The sequence below is a fragment of the Alexandromys fortis genome, unplaced genomic scaffold (genome assembly GCF_014885135.2).
Source record: "Alexandromys fortis isolate MF-2015 unplaced genomic scaffold, M_Fortis_MF-2015_v1.1 scaffold_63, whole genome shotgun sequence".
NCBI classification, from domain to species: Eukaryota; Metazoa; Chordata; class Mammalia; order Rodentia; family Cricetidae; genus Alexandromys; species Alexandromys fortis.
The window spans coordinates 7794895-7821890 of record NW_026067953.1 but is presented as its reverse complement, the minus strand read 5'-3'; the positions used below and the strand labels follow the sequence as shown (position 1 = coordinate 7821890).

General features: G+C 48.0%; 1 protein-coding gene across 2 annotated transcripts in view; it reads left to right on the top strand.

Annotated features, from left to right (window-relative positions):
* Positions 1–622: 622 nt before the first annotated feature.
* Lgmn (legumain) overlaps positions 623–26996 on the top strand; it is a 33720-nt gene continuing 7346 nt past the window's right edge. Inside the window, exons 1-7 of one of the 2 annotated variants that reach the window (XM_050151471.1) lie at positions 623–782; positions 11344–11525; positions 22189–22286; positions 23341–23422; positions 24728–24813; positions 25498–25573; positions 26343–26405. In XM_050151471.1, coding sequence (XP_050007428.1) covers positions 11382–11525; positions 22189–22286; positions 23341–23422; positions 24728–24813; positions 25498–25573; positions 26343–26405 — 549 coding nt within the window. In that variant the 5' untranslated portion in view covers positions 623–782; positions 11344–11381. Of the gene's footprint in view, positions 822–11343; positions 11526–22188; positions 22287–23340; positions 23423–24727; positions 24814–25497; positions 25574–26342; positions 26406–26996 lie in introns of both variants that reach the window. The other variant, XM_050151472.1, reaches the window with a different exon arrangement.

The following is a 26996-nucleotide window of genomic DNA, read 5'->3' as shown; positions in this document are numbered from 1 at the left end:
ACCCTTGGAAGGTGGCCCTGTCTTGGGCCCTGATATACTCATATACTCATGTAGGACTGCATCGATTCTATTTACTGAGCGACAGCTCACGACATTTGCACACACAGTGTTTTCTTTCTCCAGCTCACGGTGACGCCCAACACTTAAGACATAACAGCAGATTAGGATCTTGAATTCAGGAACCAGACTGCTGTGGTTTGCTTCTGCCCCTGAAAGTGTTTTGGGAGCTTGGTAAACAATTAAGCTCCATGATTTTGTCAGGTGTCCTGTCTGTAAAGTTGGAGTGGTCATCCATCACTTGGGGTTGTGATCACAGGTCAAGGCAGACCAACAGAACCACAACAGTCCTGGGGGTGGACGTCAGGCGAGTTTCGGGAGGCTCAGACACTGACAAGTCAGGAGACCAGTGAGTTCGCGTGATCCTTCAATGCTTCTAGAGTCCCCAGACACCTAGGTGCTCAAGCCTAGCTCATCATACAAGTACACAGCCCAACCCTGGCCACAGGACCCTGAGCCCCGCCCACAGGACCCTGAAGCCCCGCCCACGCATGCCGGGATTTGTAGTTTTTCAGGCTAGCCGGCCTCAATCTCAGCTTCTATTGGTTTTCTTAAACGACACGTCCCGAGGTCGCACCAATCAGGGTACGTAGGCATCCGAGCTCACGAGCGGTGGCGGCGCAGCTCAATCACAGCGGGGCGGACTCTGGAGGTGGTTGGTTTGAGGCTGAGTGACGCCCGGAGTTCCCACGGTCCTGCAGTCACAGCGGCGGTCACCGGCCCAGGTAATCGCGGCCCCCGGGAGGACCCACGCCCTACGAGAGGTGACTTATGGGCTCTTGGCTAGGTTTTCCATCCCTCGACCCTTTCTGAGTAATATTTCCCTCCCGGGGCCACCCAGTCCGAGGCTTGTTTGCGTCGCGACTGTGTTTTGCTGGAACGGCGGGTTTCCCGGGAGGGCTAAAACTGAGGCAGAAGGAGGAGTCGATTTGCTGAGGTCCCATCGCCGGGCAGCGCCTGGCAGGGTTCCAGGTGATTGTTGATGTTTTTAACTTGGAGCATTGCATCCGTGGAAAGGGGCAATTCCCGATCTCAACAAAAACACCTCTGTAGAAATACCCCAAATATTCCTTCCGAGAAGAGCTGCTGAGTTTCAGGACGGCTCACATCCATCTTGAAAGTGAAAGCTGGCTTTGTGTGGTCCCAGGTCCCTGTTAAGGTTAGGATTATTTCGGGCCAGCGGTTTAGACACTGAGGGCCGGAGGATGGAACTTATGTCACATGCTCCGTTTTATAGATGAAAATGAGTGGTCAGGGCTTGAGACTCACTCTGTGATCTGTAACGACTGGAATATTCTTTATTCTGGGGCTGCAAAGCAACCATTTATTGGGCTGTAGTGGGCTTTTGTTTGGTTTTGGCTTTGAGACAGAACCTCAAACTCACCGTGTATCCCAGGCTGGTTTTGAATTCAGTGACTTCCCTGCCTCATCTTTCTGCAGGCCAGGATTACAGGACAGGGCCACCATGCTATATAGTTTGCTAAGATTTTTGAGGCGAGTTTATTTTGTCAAGGATAGAGGTGTCCTTTGTGTGCAGAGCAATACTCAAGTTTCATTTAGGAGGAAGGACTTCGTGCAGAAGGGAGTGAAGTGAAATTGGAGCGCTGGGTGATGGGCAGTGGCTAGTGGGGTGGAGGAGGAGTTCACATTACCTGGAAAACAGCAAGGTGAAGTTGTAGACAGTGCTTTAAATCTGTAATTGTGGAGTCTGTTTGGAATAAGGAATTATATGTGGGGAGTGATGTTCCAGGAGAGGAGGCAGGTGCATCTCGAAGGCCCTTTAGTGGGGTGGGAAATTTGGGTTTTGGTCTGCCTTTAATGTAGATTTCTCTCTCTCTTTGGTTTTTTTGAGACAGGGTTTCTCTGTGGTTTTGGAGCCTGTCCTGTAACTAGCTCTGTAGACCAGGCTGGCCTTGAACTCACAAAGATCCGTGTGTCTCTGCCTCCCGAGTGCTGGTATTAAAGGCGTGTACCACCACCCGGCTGTACATTTCTCTTTACCTTGAAGTGTTTGTAGGGTAAAAAGTGTTAGAGGAGGGCACACCGAAGACCAAGAGGGCACCACAATAACCCCCAGGGGAGTTAGAGCTGTGGAAGATTCCAGACCTGTTAAGGAAGTAGTCTTCAGGATGCCCGGGACGTTGCTGATTGATGGGGATGTGTTCTGTGACACGTGTCAGTAGTCTGTGTTGCTGTGCCTACACCATGGGGGGCTGTCTGTCACGGGGAGCGGGCTGGTGTAGGGCACTCGCTGGATGGCCTGCGAGGTCTGGTTAGAGATGATGTGGTGTGCTGCCCAGCCATCCTGGCTGCTGCCTCACAGAATGTTTTCTCTTTATGATAGCTGGGAGGACTCTCTGGAGTAACTGGTGAAGGGTCATGCCTGGCACATAATTATAGGTGACTGGCAGCCCCGTGACTTGTTGTTACCAGCGTCGCCAGATACACATGAGTCACAGTGTTGTGACAGCTCCAGTGATGGGACTTGCTCTTCTGGGTCCTCCATTGTATATGTGATGTGGCCGCCATTAGCAAACACATGGTCACATTTCACCGTGTTGAAGGGAAAACTCTTTCTGGAATTTTCCTATGTCTCTTTTGGAGATGCTCATTGTTGTTATTATTATTATATTTTTGAGAAAGTGTCTCCATGTAGTCCTGGTTGTCCTGTAACTCCCTATGTAGACCAGGCTGGCCTCACAGAGATAGGCTTGCCTCTGCCTCCTGAGTGCTGAAAGGTGTATGCTACTCCAGGCCCCGTTTGTTATTTTAATTTAATTTTCTTTTTTGAGACAGGGTTTCTCTGTGTAACACCGCTAGCTGTCCTGGAATTAGCTTTGTAGACCAGGCTGGCCTTGAAGTCACAGAGACCCACCTGCCTCTGCTTCTCAAGTGCTGGGATTAAAGACGTGTGCACGCTAGCATTGCCCGGTGTGTTTGTTATTTTTATGAAACAGGAATTTGCTCTGTAGCCCAGGCTGATCTTGAACTTGCAGTGGTTCTCCTGCCTCAGCCTCTAGAATGCTGGAATTTTAGATTGTGATAACACTCTTGGCTCTGGCACTATTTTTTTCTTAATTGTGTGTGTGTGTACAGCTGCATTTGTCCCATGGCTCATGTGTGACAATCAGAGTACACAGCTCACTTCAGACTAGCTGGTCCTCCAGTAGATGTGTGTGTGTGTGTGTACATGTATGTGCACAGTTGGATTTGTTCCATGGCTCATGTGTGGCAATCAGAGTACACAGCTTACTTCACACTAGCTGGTCCTCCAGTATCTGAGTGATTCTCCTATTTCCTTCCTCCTTGAGTGGTGTTCTGGGATTACAGATGCATGACTCAGTTTTTTTCCCTGGGTTCTAGGAATCAGGCCATCAGCTTTTCTTGGCAAATATCCTTATCCACGGAATTATCTCCATTACCCTCTGATATAATTTTTTAAGTTGCTTAGTAGACCAAAATTCAAATCTCAGTTTATGATGAGTAAGTTGTCACGAGCATTGATGGTGTTGAAATCCGAATGATTAAATAAACACGTGATGAGACTCATTTTTTTTAACCAGAAAAGCTTAATTAGATAATTATGTATTCAGATTAGAGAATGTAAACTTTGATGCCATCAGGAGAAAAGATGAAAGAAAATGAGGTTGCTGTTTGTCTTAGAACAGTGGCTCCCAACCTATATATGGGTTGCAGCCCCCACAGTGGGGGTCACACATCAGGTATCCTGCATATCAGATATTTACTTTACAGTTCACAGCAGTAGCAAAATTACAGTTATGAAGAAGCAATGAAATAATTTTATGGTTGGGGTCACCACAACATGAGGAACTGTATTAAAGGGTCGCAGCATTAGGAAGGTTGAGAACCACTGCCTTAGAACAAAGTAGCCACTTGGAAAAAGGGTGAATTCAAAAACCCAGTGTTCCCATCACTGGAGAGAGAACCAGGTGGATCTCTGTGAGTTGGAGGCCAGCCTGGTCTACAAAGTGAGTTCCAGGACAGCCAGGACTGTTACACAGAGAAAACCTGTCTTGAAAAACATACACAGACATACAGAAAAGTCAGACTTCAAGGCTGGGTGTGGTAGTGCATACCCTTAGTGCTAGTGAATCTTTTTGAGTTCCAGGCCAGCCAGGGTTTTCTTTAAATAAAATTAAAAAACAAACAAACAAACAAAAAGGTCTCACCTCAGAGCCAACATATAACTATGAAAGCTTCCTTTAGTAATTTTTGGAAAAGACCACAGGCTACAATGAAACCAAGTTTCAAAAATAATAATCTTGATTAAGAAATTCAAATTTCAGGGGCTGGAGAGGTGACTCAGTGGTTAAGAGGACTCTTAACTGTTCTTCCAGAGAACCTGGGTTCAATTCCCAGCACCCACGTGGCAGCTCACAACTGTCTGTAACTAAGACCTGACACCCTCACACAGACATACATGCAAGCAAAACACCAACATACATCAAACAAACAAATAAATGTAAACTAAAGAATTGTTTTAAAAAAATTCAAATTTCGGGCCGGGCAGAGGTGGTGCACGCCTTTAATCCCAGCACTCGGGAGGCAGAGGCAGGCGGATCTCTGGGAGTTCGAGGCCAGCCTGGTCTACAAGAGCTAGTTCCGGGACGGGCACCAAAGCTACAGAGAAACCCTGTCTTGAAAAACCAAAAAAAAAAAAAAATCAAATTTCAACTAGGCATTAAAAACGGAAGGCTTAAGAAACTCAACCAATCATTGGAGGTATGTCACTGGGCTCCTGAGGCTTCCTACTGACGGCTTTGGTTCTCTTTGCCTGGGAGTATGTTAGATGCTTGTGGTTTCTCTAATGGTAAAAAAATGCTTTTTTTTTTTTAAAGGTGACGTTCTCCCCGTACAGCTCTTAAAAATGAACATGTGCTAAGGGTTTGCTCAACCTGTTAATAAGAAAACTTGTTGAGGTCTTATAGCCAGTTCAGAGGGCGCTCCAAAGTGCAGCCAAGCCTGCAGCCTGGAAATACTGGCATGTGAAAGGGGTGGGGTGGCCTGGGGTCAAAGGAAGTCAGTGTAGCCTCCCTTTGTTGGCACATTTGCATGTCTGCATGAGAGTTATTTGCACACATGGCTTTTATCCACAGGAAGTAGTCAGATGGAACCAGAATTAGGTGGGCCTGGTTAGGTTAGATTGTATAGAATCTGGCTCCTCACCAAATCTCAATTCTCCTAGTTGAGGAAAATGATAATATACTCATCTAGTAGGACATTTTTTGTTTGAGATAGGATGTAATTACCTTAGTCTTCAACAGGAAACTCAAAAGCTGTCTTTACCCTGTTGTCCTACTAGAGACGGAGTGGTGGCCGTGTGTTGTAGCAGAGGATCCTGTTTTACAGAGAAATTAGGGCCGAGGATGAAGCTCAGTCATAGAGCGTTTGCCTGGCACTGACCCCAGGTTTGATCCCTAGCACTGAAAACAAGGCTGGGTACGAGGCACATTGTAACCCCAATACTTGGGAGGTGGAGACTGAAGAATCTGGAATTTTTTTTTGGAGGGGGGTGTTGCTTCTTCTTTTTTTTTTTTTTTTTCTTTTGGTTTTTCGAGACAGGGTTTCTCTGTAGCTTTGGAGCCTGTCTTGGAACTAGCACTTGTAGACCAGGTTGGCCTCAAACTCACAGAGATCCTCCTGCCTCTGCCTCCTTAGTTCTGGGATTAAAGGCGTGCTCCACCACCGCCCGAATGGAGGGCGGGTGTTTCGAGTTAGGGTTTCCCTGTAGGACTCTGATTATCCTGGAACTCAATAGGTCAGACTGACCTGAACCCAGAAATCTGCCTGTTTCTGTTTCCTGAGTGTTGGGATTAAAGATGTTTGCTGCCAATCTGAAATTCCGAGTCATCTTTAGTTACCTGGTGAGTTTGAGGCCAGCCTAGGCTACCTGAGACTGTCTCAAAATACAACAGAATACAATACAATAAGAGAAAACAGAAAGCCAACACAGTAAAACAATTCGATTTAAGGAAACAGCCCTAGCTGACCGGAAGGAGTTATGCACACCTGTAATTATCTTGGAGTTGAAGGCAGAAGGATTGTGTGTTCCGGGTCAATCTTTGCTCTATAATGAGACCCTGTGTCAAACCCAAACAAACCCAACAACACAACCAAACAAGCAGACAGTCCAGCAGACGGTCCACGAGCTCTTCATTCATAGTCCTGTTTACACTGTTTACAGAGCTGTTTACTTTAACCTCCCAGAGAACAGAGCACAGTGAAGGCTTGCCTGTTTGGAAGTTCCTCAACAATATCACCATCCAGCTAACTAGCTTCTTGGCTTGGCTTGCTGCATCTGACCCAGAGCCAGTATTGAGTGGTCACTGTCAGTGAGAGGTCACACTTGTGGTGAGGCGGGTGTCATACCTGGCTTTGAACTTGACCTCTCTACTTGGATGACCCTCCCCTGGCCTTGCCTTTATTACCTGTGGCTCACGACAGTTTCTCTGGAATGCTCACTTGTCCCAATGTCCCTACCTGAATTAAGCCCGTTTGATGATATGTTTCTTGAAGTTGAGTCAAGTCCTGAACTTGACTTTCTGGCCTAGTGTCCTGCTGGTGAACAGTACAGTGTCATGGTGGGTATAGCAACTGGGAACTGGGAAAGTTCATGAGGTTTGTCAGTTGACTTAGGGAGTGTGTGGCTCTGGGTCTCCATGGTGGGGCACACAGGTGCTCCTCCTCGTGTCTTAAAATGGCACATGAGAGGTCCTGGGTGGCCTGGGGAAGGTCTGAAGACCCATGCTGTTTGGGCCCCAGGCTGGAGCTGTTGTCGGTGTCTGTGGTCATGGATGTACCAGGATTTCCAGCTCAGGTGGTGCAGTGGGACAGGCACAGCCCACTCAGCCCGATTCATGTCCCCTATCTGCAGGTTTCTCCCCGCCTCCCAGTCTCGGTTTCCTCCTCGTCAGAAAGGAGCGATGTAGGTTCACAAGGATCATCCACTGTGAGGATGAGTGACCTCTGCCTGTCTGCTCCTCCTTCCTACAGTGCAGTGACGCGTGCATGAGAGGACCGGAAGACAAACTGAAAGCAGCCAGGAAGGGCTAGGTTTGCTTGGCCGTTGCAGTGCCCGCTAACCGAGGTAGCTAGACTGGCAGAGTCTGCTCCGCTGCTGCTCACAGTCAGGGTGGACAGTCATCTGGGTGTCCTTGGGTCTGCTTCCAAGGTTCCCTTGGATGCTGAATAGGATGCTCTAGTAAGTCCTTTCCGTGAAAAGGCATCGTTTGTATAAACCCTAGGCTTACCATCGTGTAACTTTAATTAACTCTTCCAGGTGCTACGTTAGTTGTCATCCTGTTGTGCTTTGAGTTAGTGACACATTCAGCACAGGTGCAGCCCCCATATGCGTTCATAGATACCGGATGTATGTGATGTGTTTATTTGTATGTGTGTGTACACGCCGGCATGTGTGCCAGTGCAGGTGTGTGCATGCTGCAGGTGCCCGTGGAGGCCACGGGGGCAACTTCTGGTGTTGATCCTTGCCTTCCAGTTTGAGTAAGACAGAGTCTCTGTGGTTCACTGCTGTATACACCAGGCCGTCTGATTCATGAGCTTGTGTGTGGGGGTTCTCCTGTTTCAGCCTCCAGTCTCACTGTAGGAGTGCAGGGGTTACAGGTGACCGCGACTACATCCAACTTTGAATGGATTCTCTTGATTCAAACTTAGATCCTCATGCATGAATGGTAGATTGACCCTCCCCCCACCCCCACCTCTCAGAAGTGTTTTTGATCCAAGCTTGGTTAAATTTGTGGATCTGGAGACTTTGAACATTGAAAGCCATGTGGATTTGATTTCTTTTCCCCCTAAATAATGAGGAGAAAAAATTACATATCAATGCCACCCATGGAATGAGGCCATCTTTGGGACTAAGTCACATGAACCAAACTCAGCAGAGTCTGATATAAACCAGTGACCAGTTTGGTGATTTTGATGGGAGATTATAATAGCCATTCAGGCTGTCCTTGGGGCCAAAGGAGCCCATTCTGTTTCTTTGAGGGCAAAATCAGCAAACTGGCCCATAGGCCAAACTTGCTACCTTTTTTTTTTTTTAATAAAGTTATTCAAACAGCCGTATTCATTCATTCCTTCCCATATTGTCTATGGTTGCTTTTATGGAATACTGGTCAGATCATATGATTGATTATGTTGGAGATAGTCTGGCTTGCAAAATCAAAAATATTTACTGCCTGACCTTTTACAGAGAAGCATTGCTGACTGGGCCTTGGGGAAAGCTTCCGGGCAGCTGAAGTGAAGCCAGATAAGTCCAGAGTGAGGCAGCGCTGCTGGTGCTCACGTGGACCTTCCGGTGGGGCTCTGAAGATCTCTGGGGACAGGAGCTTCTGCTCTTTGGTGTCCTCTTGCTTGACCTTTGTCCAAATATGCCTCGCGATGGCCCTAATCAGGGTTAACAGTAACAGATCAACAGGTCCCTATATTGAAACCACCTCAGCAGCTCTCTGACACTGTGTGTTGTATCGTAGTCCCCAATCTACCACACCCCAGTGACCAAACAGTAAACCTGGGAGCGTTTCCTAGATTTACTTCTCCGTGAGCGCTGTTGTGTGGTGGAAGAAGTGGGAATATAAGCAGGGCGTGGTAGTGCGTGCTGTAATCTCAGAACTTGAGTTGCTAAGGAGGGGCGGACACTGAGGCTTGGAATGCTAAAGTGTGGGGGGAGGTAGAAGAGAAGGAGAGAGGAAAAAGAGGAACCTTAATTTGCACTCACTGAGGCTTACAGACTCAGAATCTGGTGCTTCTATTTGGGAGATTTGCAGTGACCAAGCGTTCCAGTCCCAAGTGCTGGGATGCTGAGCTTAGGGCCCAGGAGCATGGGAGCCCACGGGGCTCGTGCCTGAGGTCTCTGCATCCAAGTGCAATCCAAGGCTGGCTGCATCCGTGTACCCAGGAGTGCTTTAGAAATGCAGGTCCTTCATGGTCACAATCTGTACTAACGAGACCCTCCTGTGGACTGGTGCCTGGCGTGGTCTTACTAGAGGCTCCGCCCCAGGTACCCTGGCTTCCTTCCCCTCTCTCTGCAGACACAGGGCCTCCTTCCTCTCCTCTCTACTTTGTCTCTTCTCTGATATGATATTGGGAGGGTTAGTTTAGAGGATGAGCTTCTTCTGCTTAGATATAGACCGATGCTGTGTGTTTTCTTGAGAGCGGAAGCAAAGCAGAGCCTGCCCCACAGGTTCCTTTCTGCTGAGACCTCATACCTCTCATCACAGGGTCACAGGCTTGGGTGTGCCGTTTCAGAACACACACAGTCAGGACACAGGGAGAAGCTGATGTTACAATGGGTGGTGGCCAGCCTATGGCCTTATTATACCTCCTGTGTTAGAAGGGTCTTTAAAGTTTTGGCATTAGCATGTGTGGTGGGACATGCCTGTAGTCCCAGCTTTTCTAGAAGCTGAGGCAGGAGGATTGTTTCCCAGGTGTTGGAGACCAGCCTGGGAAACACATCAAGACATTTGTTTTAAAACAAAACAAGTTTTGGCATTAAAGTATAATATAGGCTGGGTAATTCCTTAATCATAAAGTCTTGAGATGCAGAACTCTGGGGCAGAAACTAATGGGATAGGAATCTAGAACACCAAGGTCTTTGGCCAAAGAATAACTCTCCAGAGACAATAGCTGTGCCCCTTCAAACCCTCTTCTGCTCTCTCTCCCTTCATTCCTTCTTTTTTTTAAAAAGCAGTATTTGTTTTTATTTTAAATTATGTATATGCATGTGTGTATGTGTGTGTGGGTATGTGCGCGTGAGTGTAGATGCCGGTGGAGCTTGGCAGAGAGTGTCAGACTTCTGGAACTGGAGCTAAGGGCAGTTGTGAGCCACCCAACATGGATGCCAGGAACTGAGCTCCGTTCCCTTGATTGAGCGGTCCATGCTCTTAACCTCCCCTTTGGTAAAACACATGAAAATGTTCGCACCACCTGGTGCACAGACGCATGTACTTGCTGAGTGTCAGACAAGACAGGAATGAAAGTTTGACTATAGCTTATCCAGATGTCTCACACTTAGCTTCAACTGTCCATCACCGTTGTCACTAGCGTTGACACAAAAGCATAGCTCTCACCTCAGAGGGGATACAGAGTTTATTCTGAAGCTAAAGATGAATGACCATGGCCCAGGGAACACAAATACCGTGTAGAAGTGGTTGTACGTGGTTTTCATTAGGGACAAAACAAAGAAAGTCATTAATCAAAGTATTTACCACATCTCGTGGTGGGGGCCATAGACAGCAGAGGAGTCACTGATGGAGAGTTTAGATGCTAACTGAGGACATTCTTGGCTTTTGAACTGGTGGACTCTAGTAGTCTGCTAAGCCTACATTGTTAGGTTTTGATAGTCACAAAGGATGTTAGTTTAGACACAGGGGAGGAAGGACAATGGATGTCTTTCAAAGGGCTAGGAGTAGCCCAAGGTAATTTGGCTCCAGTCTGCAACATTTTAACTCCATAATCTTGAAGCCCAGTCCTTTGTCCTTTGGTCTTGTAGAATCTTTAACACAGGTGCAGCCCCCCCCCCCCCCAGTGCTTCCTTCCTGGAAACTTAAGTTCACACTATTGGTCATTGCACTGAATTTTCAAACTTTATAAGTAATCTACATTGGAGCTGGTGAGATGGCTCAGTGGGCAAAGACGCTCGCTGCCAAGCCAGCTGTCTGGAGTTCATTCCCTGGGATGCAGAGTGGAAGGAGACCCGACTTCCTAAAGTTGTCCTCTGGCCTCCATAACACGGCAGTACTTGCCTCACCCCCATGAATAAATAAAAAATATAAATACATTTGGCAAGTAATAATCAGTTTTTATAATAAAAGGGGCAGTTTAAGAGATTTCCCTCTTCCACCCACCACCCAGCAGAAGAAACTCCTGTCCCATTTTATGTCACTCTGCAGATTTTCCTATGTGCCGTGAGGTCCTGTGTGTTCTTGCACAAACAGTCGCGAGTGTGCTGTGGACTTATCACCAGCACAGGATTGCTGGGATGTCATCTGCTGCATTCTGGGTGGTGATAGGGACTTGAGAAGTTGGCCTAAGTGCTTTCTGGGTAATTGGTTGGTTGAGGCACACCTGACTGGACTGCCCTTTGCCCCCCACCAGTGAGTGACCGCAGCTCCAAGAGTTTCTCCTTCCGTCTTCACTGTTACCTCAGCACATTCCTCTGCTCTAAGCAGTCTGCCCTTTGACTCAGTTGCTGTGATGTTATCTCCGGAAGTCCTCATCCCTTTTTAACCAGCTCTGCGTTTTCCTTTCTAGCCTTCGGTAGCTGATACTGGGGTGCAGAAGGGTGCAGGATGATCTGGACCGCGGCCGTGCTTCTCAGCCTGGTGCTGGGTGCGGGTGCTCTTCCCGTTGGTGTGGATGATCCCGAGGACGGCGGCAAGCACTGGGTGGTGATTGTGGCTGGCTCCAATGGCTGGTATAATTACCGGCACCAGGTAAGAAGCTGAAGTTTCTTTATCACTGACTTTGTCTCCCCAAAGTGGTGTGGTCATTTTGGAAGACAATTTTGCCTTAGTCTGATGCAGGATTTCCTTGCCTCCCTCAGCAGTGGCCTTCAGAACCAGGTGTTACTCACATTTTGGGTCTGTACTCTGTCTGAGGTGATGGCGGCATCACTTGCCTGCCTGTCACTGTTGCCACATATCCTGGGGGCAAGATTGCCAGGTGAGAGCCCTTGGGCTAAAACCTTCATTTTACAGAAAGGACACTGAGGGCTTAAGAGGGGAGGCAACCTAACTGAGACCCCCTGGAAGGAGGCAAGCAGGGCTGAAGCTCTGGGGAACACAGTCCTCCGAGTGTCTGTCCTTACCTTATCTCTCCTGGTGTTTCCTGTGGAAGTGAGAACTAAGAACAGTTAACAGTCAGCCTCCTGCCGGGAAGAAGGGGTGACCTTGGGAAAGCAGCTTGGCAGTCTGGGCGAAGAAACAGTTACCCCGCATCCAGAGATCCCACCCCAGGGTGTGGGTTCTAAAGGAACAAAAAATGTCGGTGTAAAATCTTGCACTAGTATCAGCCTTACTCACATCAGCCGGTAGGAACATGGTCAGGCCACAGAAGGGGCGGAGTAAATACGTGCGCTTCAGTGTGGATGAACTGTAAACACACGCTAAAAGAAGCCGGTCACAAAGACCACACAGCTAATGAGTCTATTAAATGGCTCTTCAGACTAAGACAGTCTGCAGGGACAGCAAAGGCTGGGCCGAGCAGAGACTGGGGAACGGTGCTCAAAGAATTGGGGGTGGTGAGACTGTTCCCCAATTAGAAAGTGGCCAGGGCTGCACTGGTAGTGAACCGGAAAGTACCGCACTGTATTTTAAAGGCAGACTTCTATGTGACTGGTTATGCTGTCTTTTTTAAAAGGTTTATATAGTTGGGTGTGGTACCACATGCTTTTAGTCCCAGCACTTGGAGGCAGAGGCAGGCAGATCTCTGAGTTTGAAGCCAGCCCTAGTCTACAGAGCAGAGCTGGTTCCAGGACCGTCAAGGCTATATAGAGAAACTGTCTTGAAAAACAAAAGCAAAATAAAAAAAGTAGATTTAAACTTTTCATGTAAGATGCATAGGTTGCCACAGGATCATGTTGTGAGCTCAGAGCATTCTGAGGTCCTTTAATCCTCCTGGTGGGGCTGTGTGGAACCCAGCCTGTTCGTATTCCCCTTTATCCACAACACTTGAATGGAGGTGGCCAGCAGTTTGCCCAGTGTGGTGTAGCTGGCAGGCGGGGCTTGGGGGAGCGGGGCTGGGCAGGATGCAGAACCAGCCAGCTGGCTTGAGAGCCACCTGCTCCAGTACGAGCTGCATGAGTCATGGAAAAACTAGCAGCCGCATTTGACAAAGCTTGAAATATGGAGGAAGGGCTGAGGAGATAGTCTGCTCAGTAAAACGCTTGCCATGATAGCACTCGGACCTGAGTTCAACCCCTAGAATCCACTTAAAAACAAAACCGTGGAATTTTGGGGTATGTTCGTACTCCCAATTCAATATAAGAAGGTAGAGCTTTGTGGACCCCGGGACTCAGCCAGCATTGTCTACTCCAGACCAATGAGAGACCGTGTCTCAAAAACGGGGTCTGTATTGTTGGGGGTAGCCTGGAGAGGTAGCCCAGTGGTTAGTAGCACTCACTGCTCCTCTAGAGGACTCGGCTCCACATCACAGCCTCCTCCAACTCCAGCTCTGAGGGATCTGATACCCTCTTCTGGACTGCATGTGTACATACAAACATGCAGACATGTACACACACAAATAGAAATAAAGTGAGTAGCACCCGTCTGAGATCAAGGCAACTCTTATAAAAGAAAGTATTTAACTGGGGTCTTGTGTACAGTTTCAGAGGGCTAGTCCATTGTTGTGGCAGGGAACGTGGTCTGGGTGTAGCAGGCGGAGAGACACTGGGCCTGGCACACCCCAGTGACACACTTCCTCCAACAAGGCCTCACTTCCGAACCCTTCCAAGCATTTCACCAACTGTGGATCAAGCATACAAATATGGGGGCCATTCTTATTCAGACCACAGCACCTGAGCAGCAACACCCCAGGTTGTTCATTTGCCTCCACATTCACACACACACACACACACACACACACACACACACACACCTCTATACATAATGTATATAGAGAATTAATTTTGACATCTTATTTAAACCAGATATCCAAATGAATATCAACTCACCATGTAATTAATATAAATACTATTGAGATAGCCTATGTTCTTTAAAGAAGTTTTCATCAGATTTATTTGTGTGTGTGTGTATGTATGTGTGTGTGTGTGTGTGTGTGTGTGTGTATGTGTGTGTATGTGTGTGCACAAGCATACTATGGCACGTGCATGGAGGACAGAGGACAACAGAGGTGTTGACTCTCCCTTTCTACCATGTGGGTCCTGGGGATCGAACTCAGGTTGTCAGGCTTGGCAGCAAGCACTTTTGTCAGTAGAGCCAGTTTGCTGGCCCCTATGTCTTTTCTTGAAGCTAAATCATTGAAATCCAGTCTGTATGTGAGTCCCAGGCTGTCTCAGTTTAGACTGTCCATGGTGCAGGCGCTTGGCTCCCAACAGTGGCTGGCTGTTGGACGGTTGGCATAGAAGGAGTTTTGGCCCTGTGTGTGTCTGGAGTTTGTCTGTAAGTCATCAAGGGGTTTGGCTTAGGTGAAGTTCTGACTCATCTTGAATGGCCTATGTGTGCTGGCCAGAAAGGAAATTTGGCCTGATTAATGGTTGTTATCATCGCCGATTCCTTTCCCTTTGAGGGCGAAGATAAGTTAAGCACAGACCGCAGGCAGCAAGCCTGCTGCTTCAGCAGCTGCTTGGTGTTTATACAGCCGACTCAGAACACACCGGTTAAACATTTTCAGCACCTTAGCCACAGCTGGTTCTAACTCAGGGCCACCCTCCTACTTTATGGAATTCTCTTCAAGACAGGGTCTCACACTGTTGTCCAGGCTAGCCTTGGCTTCAAAGCAATCTTCCTGCTTCGGCCTCCTGAGTGTGGAATTGCAGTCAGAAGCCACCATGCCCAGCTGCTCCCAGAAACATTTTCTTTAAAAGGGAGAGCTGCTGGTTTCCCTGGAAGAAGATGAACTATTGAGCTAGGAGGAAAGGAAGAAAGGGTCCAGATGTAGCTGGAGCTGTGAGTCTGCCTCCACCCAAGAAGGATGGAGCTGAGACTGCGTGGGTGCTTCTGTTTTTAGTGGACCCAGCACTGGAGGTTCAATCAGTCAAGAACCCTCCCTTATTCCCATGCAGGTTTAACTGGATGTGTTTATAGAGGCTTGAGGTTGCCCAGGATCGACAGGAGGCCCATTCCCAGCTCTTGCTTTGGTTTCATACCGTGTCTCACATTTTTGCTGATGGTTCTGATATGCACTATGGTGGTTATTTCTGCCTAGTCTTTTCCAGATCAAACTGGATTTCTGTTTTCCAAACAGGAATCGGAGCAGTGGGGCTGGTCTTGAGACACTGGTTGGTCACTGTGTGTTTAGCCTCTAGAACTGAAGACAAACAGGAAGCCTCTGGAAGCCCAGGGTCAGAGGAGGAGGTCAGGGTGAGGGGCTAGGAGCAGGAGGGGACAGAAAAGTGAGAGGGCAGCCTTCAGATTGGGGAACCCCCTGATCTCACAGAGGGGCACACAGAGAGTCTAAGGAAGGTGGTCAAGGCTAGGAAGAGGGTCTGGCATGCAGGAACTGAAGTCTGATTCTAGCATGAGGCAAAAGGCAGTAGCTGGAAGTAACTAAGGAGCCAGACTCGCAGCAAATGACTCGTCCTCTTTTTGGGGCGTTCATGAGTTCAGACAGTGAGGTGCGAGTCATGGCGTTTATCAAGTTCTGTTTTACAATCATTCCTTTCCCTTTTATTAACATGTGTTTAAAGTTAGCACAGAAAACTAAACTGTCCTCCCCATAGCATTTCCTGAGGCTCTGGGTGTCTGGTGTAACATTCTAAACTGTCCTCTCCCATAGCATCTCCTGAGGCATTAAGATAGAGTAGACTTGAGCTGGCTCACCATTCTATTTAACCTTTCTTTACCTGGGGGCCCATGGTGATAGAGAATCGGGAGGAAAGGCCAGCTGGCATCAGATTGACAAAGCTGGTTCCTGTGGGAACTGCTAAGTACCAGATGTGGGTCAGGGTGTAGCTTGGTCAGGCGTGTGTGCGTGTGTTGGCTGATTTTGTGTGTCTACTTGACATAAGCTAGGATCATCAGAGAGGAAGGAGCCTCAGTTGAGGAAATACCTCCATGAGATCCAGCTGTAAGGCATTTTCTCAATTAGTGATCAATGGGGGATGGGGGAGGGCCCAGCCCATGGTGGGAGGTGCCATCCCTGGCCTGGTGGTCCTGGGCTGGAGAGATGGCTCAGTGGTTAAGAGCACTGACTGCTTTTTCAGAGGACCAGGTTTCAATTCCCGGCACCCACATGGTAGTTCACAACTGTCTGTAACTCCAGGATCTGACACCTTCACATAGACATGCATGCAAACAAAACACCAATGCACATAAAATAAAAAATTATATATATATATAGAAAAGCAGGCTGAGCAAGCCGTGAGGAGCAATCCAGAAGGCAGCACTCCTCCATGGTCTCTACATCAGTTCCTGCCTCCAGGGTCCTGCAGGCCCTGTTTGAGTTCCTGTCCTGACTTGTTTTAATAGAGCAATGTCGAAGTGTAATTCAAATAAACCCTTTCCTCCCCAGTTTGCTTTGTGGTCATGGTGTTTTGTTGCAGCAATAGAAACCCTTACTAAGATTTTGTGTGTGTGTGTGTGTGTGTGTGTGTGTGTGTGAGAGAGAGAGAGAGAGAGAGAGAGAGAGAGAGAGAGAGAGAGAGAGTTGGGAGAATGGGGGAAGGGAGAGAAGGCAAGGGGCTTCTGTAGAATGAGCAATGGGAAAGCTGAGTATTTCATGTGAACTCTGGCAACACAAAACCACAGCGAGGGAAGAGCCAGCCTGTTAGGTTCCAGAACCTCCTGAGTGTTTTTACATGGCAAGCGTGGAGAGCCCTAGTCTGGCCACTTAAACTCAAGATCCATTTGACACAATTCTATTTTCCAGATAAGTGCTCCTTGTAATAAAAATGGTTGCAGCCGCTCCAGGTGTCACCTCCAAACAGAAACTCTGTAGAGGAAAAAGAGACCACCTGTGCCTGTTGTCCATCTGGCTCTCTCGCAAGTGATAAGCCTTCTCGTGGGAGGCAGTGGGGGACTTTGCCCTCCCTGGCTGGCAACAGGTGCATCACGTGTCACATGATGTGTTAGCATCAGTTCCTGGAGAAGGAGAGGGAATTTCTGGGTCTGACTCAGAGACGTTCCTGACGGGATTATGCAAGAATGGCGCACAGTGCAGAGAGACTGGGATAGGGACGTGGGGAGAGCGGGAGTGGGTGAGCAGAGAGCTGTGTTAGAAAGACAACTTACAAAACCTCGTTTTTTTCATTTTGACAGGACCAGGCAACTAAAATTTGATGGAAACTATAGTGGGTGGTGCTCGGGAGGCAGAGCTAGGAGGACGAATCTCTATGAGTTTGAGGCTAGCCTAGTCTACATAGTGATGTCCAGGCTAGCTGGGGTTACAGAGTGAGACTAATAAGCATTTTTTTTTCTTGGGCACAGGATCTCTCTATGTAGCTCTGGCTGTCTGGAACTCACTATGTAGACTAGGCTGGTCTCAAACTCACAGAAATCCACTTGGGATTAAAGGTGTGTGCCACCATGCCTGGCTCATACAACTGTTTTGATAGAGAAGTTGGGTTGGCCCCTAAGGGGTGTGGCACCCTGAACCCTGTGAACCTGCTTAGCCCCTTCACCGTAACCATTATGGCTGCCTGGCTCAGGACCAGTCAGCAGATCCTTCCAGGAAGGGCCAGGCAGTAAATAATTTGAGTGTTTGGAGTGTGGACAGGCAAAAGGGAGACTGCTGGGGACAGGAGCCAGGTAGCAGGAGGTGGGGAGGGGAAGCAGCAGGGAGCAGACTGCCAGCCGTACAGTTTGTCCTCTAGACAAACTATTCACTTAGGCTGATGTCTTGGAAGTTAGTCCTCATTGGTGCAACGGTCAGCTGCTTGTTCCTGGAACAAAGCATCCTTTGAAGACGGCGTGCAGGGAGAGGGTTTGGAAGCACTGGGTAGGGCTGGGATAGGGGGCTGCTGGGCCCAACAGTGATGAAGACGGGAGCGTTTGGGGTCCCCGCTGTATGACAGGAACAAAGGATATCAGCTCACTTTACATCTCAGCCTCTTCCTTTGAACTTGGTGGGAGGCTGGGACAGGCAGAACCCAGCTCGGCACTTCCCCTCCACTGGGCTGGGACGCAAGAAGCCGGGAAGGCAGGATATGAGTCAGGAGGGGAGGAGCTCATAAGCACCTGCCCGGCAAGCATACGCGGTCAGAGAGCCTTTCCTCATGAGGAGGAATATAGCACACGCCAGCTGTATTTAGCCTTTGCTCCGTGCGCTCTGTCTTACTGTGCTTACAGCTGGGGGTGATGGGTGATGCCCACTGTACATGTGACTTTGTGAGAGGCTTCAGTATCAGGAGGTCACGGGATTCCTCAGTGAGCCTGGCCAATTCCCAGTGTCAGCTTTGAAATCAGCTGAGTTACAGCATCACCCACTTACTGCAGAGGTCACGACCAGCCCAGCATCACCTCCCGTGGCTTTTCTGCTGTTTCCACATTATCTGAGTTCACTGAACTCCGCTTTAGTTCATATTAACTCAGTGCAGAACCCTTTGACTTTCCTAAGGCAGAGGCAGCTGAGTACTTCTGAGGACCCTGCATATAGCCAGCCCCAACATCACTTGGAAATCACTGAATGTAGGAGGCGGGGCATGGAGCAAGATACTTGGGTTCAAACCTTGATCTCATCTCACTTATAAAATGGAGTGAGTGGCTGCCTGTCAGGGTGGTCCTCAGGCCTGAGGCAGCCCTGAAGTGCACCAACACAGAACTTACCCTGAGGCCTCTACCTTGACCAAGGCATTGTTTCTGTGCCATCCTATCTACTTCCGACTCACAACTCCGCATTATTTTAGTAATTTGCAGAGTCGTGCAAACCCTACCACAAACCAGCACCAGAACAATTCCATCACCCCGTGTACCCCATATGGTTCCCTAGAGTAGTTCTAAGCAACCACTAATAATCTACATTCTGTCTCATGCATAAGTTGCCCTTTCTGATTCTATATAAAAGATAGGATCTTGTGTAGCCCAGGCTGACCTTGAACTCACTCTATAGCTGAAGATAGCCTTCAACTTCTAATCATCCTGTTGCTAGGGTTGTAGGCGTGCACCTTCACAGTCAGTGTCATGCAATGGTAGGGATTGAACCTGGGCCTCTTGAATGCTCGGCAAGCACTCCACCGGCTGAGCTACACCCCCAGACCCCTGCTAGAACTTTATCTATTCAGAAGTCTGCAGGGTAGTCTTTGGCTTCTGTCTTCCCTTAGATGATGTCACGGAGCACAGTCCACAGTGCCGCAAATGTTGGTACTGCCATCCTTTTTGTTGGGACATAGCATTCCGCTGTGTCCAAATGAGGGACAGCTTGCTTGTCCATGTCAGGTGATGGACATTGGGCCTGCTTCTTATTTCACTCCCATGAGCAGTGTTGCTGAGATCACGTATGTATGGTCTTTATGAGGATGAGTGTTTTGTTTCTGCTGGGCAGACACCAAAGGTAACTAGAGGCATTGTTAACTGTGCAGAGGCTTCCCACAGTGACTGGCATTGTACACGTCCATGAGTGTATCTGAGAGCTCCTGGTCCTCACTGGGTACTTGTTATTGCCTGTCTGGGCGGGACGTGACAGCTTGTGTTTCTCTTGTGACTAATGATGCTGAGCTTCTTTCTCGTGGACTTAGAGCCATTGTCTTATTGGGTAAGGTGTTTTTCAAGCCTTTGCAAACTCTCGCGGGTCAGAAATTCTTTGTGTTTTATATGTAAGCCTTATTCAACGTAGGCTTTGCAGATCTTCTCTATTCTCAGGTCCTCATAATGTTCTCTTTATGGCTTTTTTTTTTTTTTCAAAAAAAAAAGTGCTCTACCACTGATTTACACTCTACCCCTTCACTAGCATTTCTTTAAAAAGACTTATTTATATTTTAAATTGTATGTGTGTGTGTGTCTGTGTGTCAGTATGTGCGTGTGAGTACAGGTTCCCACAGAAGCCAGAGGCTCCCCTGGAGCTTGAGTTATAGAGAGTTACAAGCCACCCAGAATGGGGTACTGGGAAGTGAATTTGGGCCCGCTGACTGAGGCATCTCTTCAGCCATTCCTTCAGTGATGTTTTTGAAGCACTAAGTTTTAAATTCTGTGAGCTCTAATTTGTTCATTCTTTTCTTTATGGACCTTGCTTTTGGTGTCATATCTGTGACATCGACACTCAAGGTCCTAAAGATTGTCTCTTGTGTCACTTAAGTGTTCTTCTAGCCGGGATCCATTCTGGGCTGCCTCGTGTGCAATGTGAGACACAGTTCCTCCTTTTGCATGTGGCTATCTCAGATCTAGTACCATTTTTGGAGATCCTTTCTTAGTGTGGCTTGGAAATCAGGATGTGAAAGGCTTTCACCTTTGTTCTTTTTCCTAATTATTTGGCTACTGTAGGTCTTGTGCAATTCCATGTAAATTTTTCTGCTTTCTCTCTCTCTCTCTCTCTCTCTCTCTCTCTCTCTCTCTCTCTCTCTCTCCCCCTCCCTCTCTCTCTCTCTCTCTCTCTCTCCCTCCCTCCCTCTCTCTCTCTCTCTCTCTCTCTTTCTATTTATGTCCTTCCTTCCCTCCCTTCCTCCCCCCACCTTTTTCTTTCTGGAACTTGCTCTGTAGACCAGGCTGGCCTTGAACTCAGAGCAATCCACCTGTCTCTGCCTCCAGGGTGCTGGGCACCACCATGCCCATCTAAGGACAGACTTTTTATTAAAAAAAAAAAAAAAACCAACTTAATTTTATGTGCTTTGGTGTGAGGGTGTCGGATCCCTTGGAACATGAGTTACAGTTTGGAGCTGCCATGTGGGTGCTGGCAACATGACTGTGTATGTGGTGATTGATGACTTGTTTTGTTTCTGTCTAGAATTTAGCCCTTTGCTTTCTCTTTGGGAATTTCTCTGCTGCTCTTGTATGAAGAGCCATCAAGATCTTGACTTCTTCCTCTGTGACCTCCTGTGCCCCAGCTGTAAGACCTTTCTCACCCGAGGACTAAAGAGATAGGGTCCTGAAGTCAGTCCAAGGCAAATTGAAGGTCTCACACTTAGCTGTCCTCTTGTTCGGCAGCTCCTGAGTGCTGGACCCATGCATGGGTTCCTACACAGTCACAGCAGATGGATGCTAAACACGAGTATTTGCCATCACACAGGTCCATCTGAATGGGCATCTGCAGGCAGAAGCCGGGCATTGCAGATGCTTTATTTCCTTCATCACCTGCTGTGCTGCATGGGGTGCTGTGTGCAGTGACGGGCTATACGGCAGTGCCTGCCTAAGGATGTTGATGCTGGCCACAGCATCTCTTCGTGTTTGCGCAGGTGTCTGTTCCTGGAATGACATTGTTGGTGGAAAGTTAGGCAACCCTTTTCGTCTCTGATTTCAATTGTTGTGCGTAGAGTGCAGTGTGTGTCATCTGAAACAAGGCATTCCTACAGGGATGGTCACCTTGATGGCCTTCTTTTGTTTCAAATTATGATAATAAGAGGATCTCATGTTGCCTAGGCTGACTTCAAAGTCACTGCATAGCTAAGGATGACTTTGATCTTCTTGCCTGCCTCTACCTCTCCAAAAATGTGGTATTACAAATGCAAGCATGCCCACCACACCCAGTTTGTGTGGTAGTATACTTAAACATAGAGCTTTTGGCATACTAGGCGAGCACTCTGCCAACTGAGCTACATTCCTGTCATCATCATCAAAACAGCATTTTCCAAACTGTGTTTGCTTTATCTATATATTTGTGTGTATCTATCTATCTATCTATCTATCTATCTATCTATCTATCTATCTATCCATCCATCTATCTATCTATCTAATCTATCATCTCGGGAACCTGGGCAGGCCCCAGACTTACTTGCTGTGTAGTCCAGGCTGGCCCTGAACTCCTTTTCCTCCTGGACTACTTCCAGAGAGCTGGGATTACAGGCGTGTGTCACCAGTCTGGCTTCTGAGTTGGACTTTGAGACATCACACTTGCCTGGACAGTGACTGTTGGGTGAAATAGAAGCTGTGAACGTGTTGCTTCGTCCATCTGGGTCATTCTCTTTGAGACCTGAACCCATGCTTTTGCACTGTCATGTGGTCTGAAATATGAAAACAAGTTGCTTAGGACTTTCAAGGGCCCTTGTTAACCTGTAGGTGTGACAGCGTGTGCCTGTGTGTGTGCACACCCGTGCCTGTGTATTTACACCCCTGTGCCCGTGTGTACTACCTTCCTATCAGGTAACTGTGAGTGATAAGAGCGGGGATCGTTTAAAGTTGAAGTTAAAAATGAAAACGAATGTTTTAAAAAATAATGATGTTAAACCTTGACCACTAGGGAATGAGTCACAGGGAGTCCTCTGCAGGATAGAGATACCCTGAGATGGCCTCCTTCCCTGTGATATCTAAAAGCCAACGGAATTATTTCTTCCAGGCAGACGCATGCCACGCCTACCAGATCATTCACCGGAACGGGATTCCTGATGAGCAGATCATAGTGATGATGTATGACGACATTGCCAACTCTGAGGAGTAAGTGGGGAGCTTTGAACTTGGCCATGAAACGGAATTTGAAAACACTGTGAGGCTTATGGGGCTCTTTAGGACAGTGACACACTGTGGGAATGGGAGTGGCCCCAGGCGAAAAGTCACAGGGATGTCATGTGTTGAGCTCTCAGCATGTTTTAGGGTGCAAAAGGAGGTACTTGGAGAGGGTTGTAGCGCTGAACCCTGAGGTTGGGAGCCTGTCCTTAATCTCTGCACTGAGCTAGGCACCCACCTGTACAGGTTCCAGTCTGTGCAGGGTCTCCTTGCTGGCTTGTGTTCTCTTGCACACTTGCCCGAGCATTCTGGGAACTGAGAAAAGACAGGTATGTCCCCGAGCTAAGCAGCTCTTGGGCTCTGGTGGAGTCCCTCTTGATTGTGGTAACTGAGCCTGGGTGTTCAGCTTTGCTTTGTGTTCTATTTGGTTTTTCTAGACAGGGTTTCTCTGTGTAGCCCTTGCTTTCTAGGTACTAGCTAGACTAGGTAGACCAGGCTGGCCTTGAACTCACAGAGATCTGCCTCTGTGAGTTCTGTGAGTGCTGGGATTAAAGGTGTGTGCCACCACCGCCTGACTGTTTTTTGTTTAGTTTTTTGAGACAGGGTTTCTCTGTGTAACAGCCCTGGCTGGCCTGACTGTCCGGAACTCGCTTTGTAGACCAGGCTGGCCTCAAACTCACCGAGATCCTCCTGCCTCTGCCTCCCGAGTGCTGGGATTAAATTTGCACCACCTGGCTTGTCCATTTTCTGAGAGCAGTGTTGTTTGCATGCTCTTATGCCAAGGTGCTCTGATTCCCAGCAGGGGCAGGACACCTGCTCTTCAGCTCCTCCCCTGGGTCTGAAGATCTCCTTTCCTCTCTGCTCCCACCAGGAGTACTTGGGTTCAGGTAGCCGAGATCCCTAGCTGCCCAGACCACCTGTGTTGGTGCCTATCCAGGCAACAGGAAGTGTCTTCAAGAACAGAGCTGTCTGCTATTTGTTCCTGTAATGGTGTGTTTTGAAGGGAGACACGTTTTGTGTTACAACTGTGTCCTTTAATTTTCAGCAACCCTACTCCAGGCATTGTGATCAACCGACCCAATGGCACAGACGTGTATAAAGGCGTCCCGAAGGATTACACTGGAGAGGTGAGGGCTTTGGGTTTTAATTTATTATTTGTTTTACACCTTTTTGCTTTATTTGCCTTCATCTACTTACTGTGATTTCCTTTTTTGTTGTTGTTGTTTTTTAAAATTGTTTTTATAGAGCTATATATTTTTCTCTGTCCCCTCCCATCCTCTCCCCTCCCTTTCAGCCCTCTCCCATGGTCCCAAGCTCCCAGTTTACTCAGGAGATCTTGTCTTTTTTCTACTTCCCATGTAGATTAGATCCATCTATATCTCTCTTAGGGGCCTGTTTCTTGTCTAGGTTCTCTGGGATTGTGGAAGATAGGTTTTTAAAAATTAATATTCTGATGCATTCCTCACTTAATGGTTATTTTCCTCCTATTTCATTAATATTGTGTAAATTGGCATTTATGGTCTTTATATGCTCTTTTTCTGAACTTTTTTAAAGATAGCGTTTTTTTTTCATTTTCCCCTTCCTTCCTTCCTTTCTTCCTTTCTTTCTTTCTTTCTTTCTTTCTTTCTTTCTTTCTTTCTTTCTTTCTTTCTTTCTTTCTGTTTGTTTTTGTTTTTTGAAACAGTGCTTCACTGTAGCTTTGGAGCCTGTCCTAGAACTAGTTCTTGTAGAGCAGGCTGACCTCGAACTCACAGAGATCCACCTGTGTCTGCCTCTCGAGTGCTAGGATTAAAGCATGCACCACCACTGCCTGGCTTTTTTCTTAACTTTCTAAGGATGTCTTAGGAGGCAAAGAAACATTGACCCAAAGCTTAGCATTTCTTTCAGTTTTGTTTCACTTTATGGTTCCTTAAAATCAAATGGAAATTTAATATATATGCAATATAGTTAATCCATCTTAAGAGAGAATTTCTTTCTCTATAGGCTTATAGGGATATGTTTAAATCCTCGGTGGTAGAATTGTAGGTGATATTTTCCCCTTTTTATCTTTTGCTTTGGTTTTGATCCAGTCAGTGTCCTTGGACTCCTAGTATCCTTGGGACTCAGATCTGAGGTTGCAAGCTGGAGGCTAATGAAGACCTTCACTTCCTCTTTTGTCCTTTTGAGTATTTTCTTCCTGTGCTGGCAGAATCTTTTATTTTTTTGGGGGGTGGTCCCCCAGTTCATAGTTATTGAGAAGGAATGAAAGGCTCGCAGAGTTGCCACCTGCCCCAAACAAGATGGCATTTTCACAGTTCACAGACCCCGGGGCCTTCCTGGTATAGGAGTGTCTGCTGTTGAGCTGGGTGCCCTGGGCCTGACACAGACTGTGTGTGAACTGTGCTCAGAAGTGGCAGCTGCTCTGGCTTTGACTCCTGATTGATTCCTCGTAGGATGTGACCCCGGAGAACTTCCTCGCCGTGCTGAGAGGCGATGCAGAGGCTGTGAAGGGCAAGGGGTCTGGAAAAGTCCTGAAGAGGTACCGTGTGTTTCGTGGGTTCCACACTCAGAGCTGCAGCCGTACACAGAGGACCTGAAGGGGCACAGTTCTTTGCTCCTGTCACTTTTGAGAAGTTAGAGGACAGCTTTGTCCTGACCCAGGCCACACAATCTGATGCGTAGTTGGTCTGTTTCTGTGCCACATACCCCTGTGATCCAGGGTCTCTCATGTTTTTTATTCCCTTTATGACTTCATGCATATACCATTAAGCTCCAAGCCTAGCCCGCCTCTGCCCGCACACACTCCTCCCTGACGACGGCCTCCCTAGCACAGCTTCCCGTTATTTATTTCTTGATACAGGTGCCACTTAATTTGTCCAGGCTGCTCTTGAACCTGTAGTCCAGCTCAGCCTCCAGAGTTAGCATGTGCTTGCATTTGTGTATATGTGTGTATCTTCCCCTTTCTGCCTTTTGGAGACGGGGTCTTGCTATGTAGTCCTGGCTGACTTAGAACTCCCTATATAGATAGACCAGGCTGGCGTCAAACTCAGAGATCAGTCTGCATCCAGCCTCCCAAGTGCTGGCATTAAAGCCATGTGCTACCAGGCCCTGCTCAAACCTCTTAACTTTTTGATGAAGGCAGCTTTTCGGGGACATGGACACAGAAACAAGAAGGGGAAGCTGTGGGGTCTCTGGCTCACGCTCTTCCGTCCTTTCTTGGCAGCGGTCCCCGGGATCATGTATTCGTTTACTTCACTGACCACGGAGCTACTGGAATCCTGGTGTTTCCCAGTGATGATGTGAGTTCTGCTTACCATTTTGACCGTGGGTTTTGTCGTTGCCATTGTTATTGGGTCCTGGGGATTGTACGCAGGGCCTTGTGTGTGTTATCCAAGTGCTGTTCCGCTGAGCTATGCCCTTCACAATTTCTCTTAACATTAAACATTGATTTTTACATTTATCTATTTTATGTGCCACGTCACACATGTGGAGATCTAAGGACAGTTTTCGGGGGTCAGTTCTTCCAGCCTGCACATCCTGGGGATCAAACTCAGCTCATCATCAGGCGTGGCAGCCTGCTCCTTCCCTGGCTGAGCCGTCTCACTTCCCCCTTCTTAAGTCTTTAAAGATACACGAAAGAATAGTTTTATTTTCCTTTAAGATTTAAAGGAAAGTAGAGAACAAGGCCTGTGTGTTGAGATGAAACCTACGACGTGTTTTCTGATGTTCCACCAGGGTTGGTATCGGTGCTGTGGTAGGGAGTGGGGAACAAGTGTTGCGGCTGGAAGGCTGGATTTTATTTTCTAGCCGCTGCTCTTCCTGCCACAGTGTCAGTCAGGACTGAGTACATCACAGACAAGGTCTAAGGAAGCCTCCAAATGCTGAGGACGAAGCTGTGCACAGAGAAGCGTCCTCTCTTGTCTGTCACTGTGTAAATGGAAGGCCTGAGATGGCTTCTGGGTTTTACTGCTCACCCTGGTTTCTTTTACTGATTGGGAAGAGGACTTTATAAGGTGTTGGTGGCTTCTCTAGGATGCTGGTCTCAATGCCCAACTTCTTACCTTGCAGCTTCATGTCAAGGACCTGAACAAGACTATTCGCTACATGTATGAACACAAGATGTACCAGAAGGTAACTTCAGTTCCCCAGTGCCTTGGGGAGGGAGGAGCCCGAGGAAGGTACAGGAGCGAAGCCCACACTGGCACAGCTGGCTCTTGGACAGGTCGCTGGACTTTCTGGGTTTCGCCTGGTCAGCTTTGACCAGTGATGTCCCAGCGTTCACTGTACCTCTTAGAGAGCTTGTTACAACACGGTGTGGGCCTCAGCCCCAGCTTAGTGTTGGCAGGGGCTGTAAATTACCCGCTGTAGGTCCAGAGAGCACAGGCGAGAACCGTTCCAGAGACTGCCCCAGTGTGGGACAGCTGAGGAAGAACACCTACTACCTTACTCTCTGTCCTCTGTAGAAGCTGTAGAGGGTGGGGTCGACATGATCTTAACACAGAAAGATGGCCGACGTGCGGCCTGGCTCTCTGGAGCTGCTCGCGCTCAGATACCAGAACCAGCGTCTTCAGCACTGGGCAGCTCCAGTCCTGTGTTCTGCTGACTCAGTCACGGCTCCATTAGTGAAGAAATGTGATTGTCAGATGGCTTCTGTAGCCTTTGGCAACCGCTTCTGTACAGCGACAGTGGCTCCCCAATCCCAGAGCAAAGGATTGTGGGCAG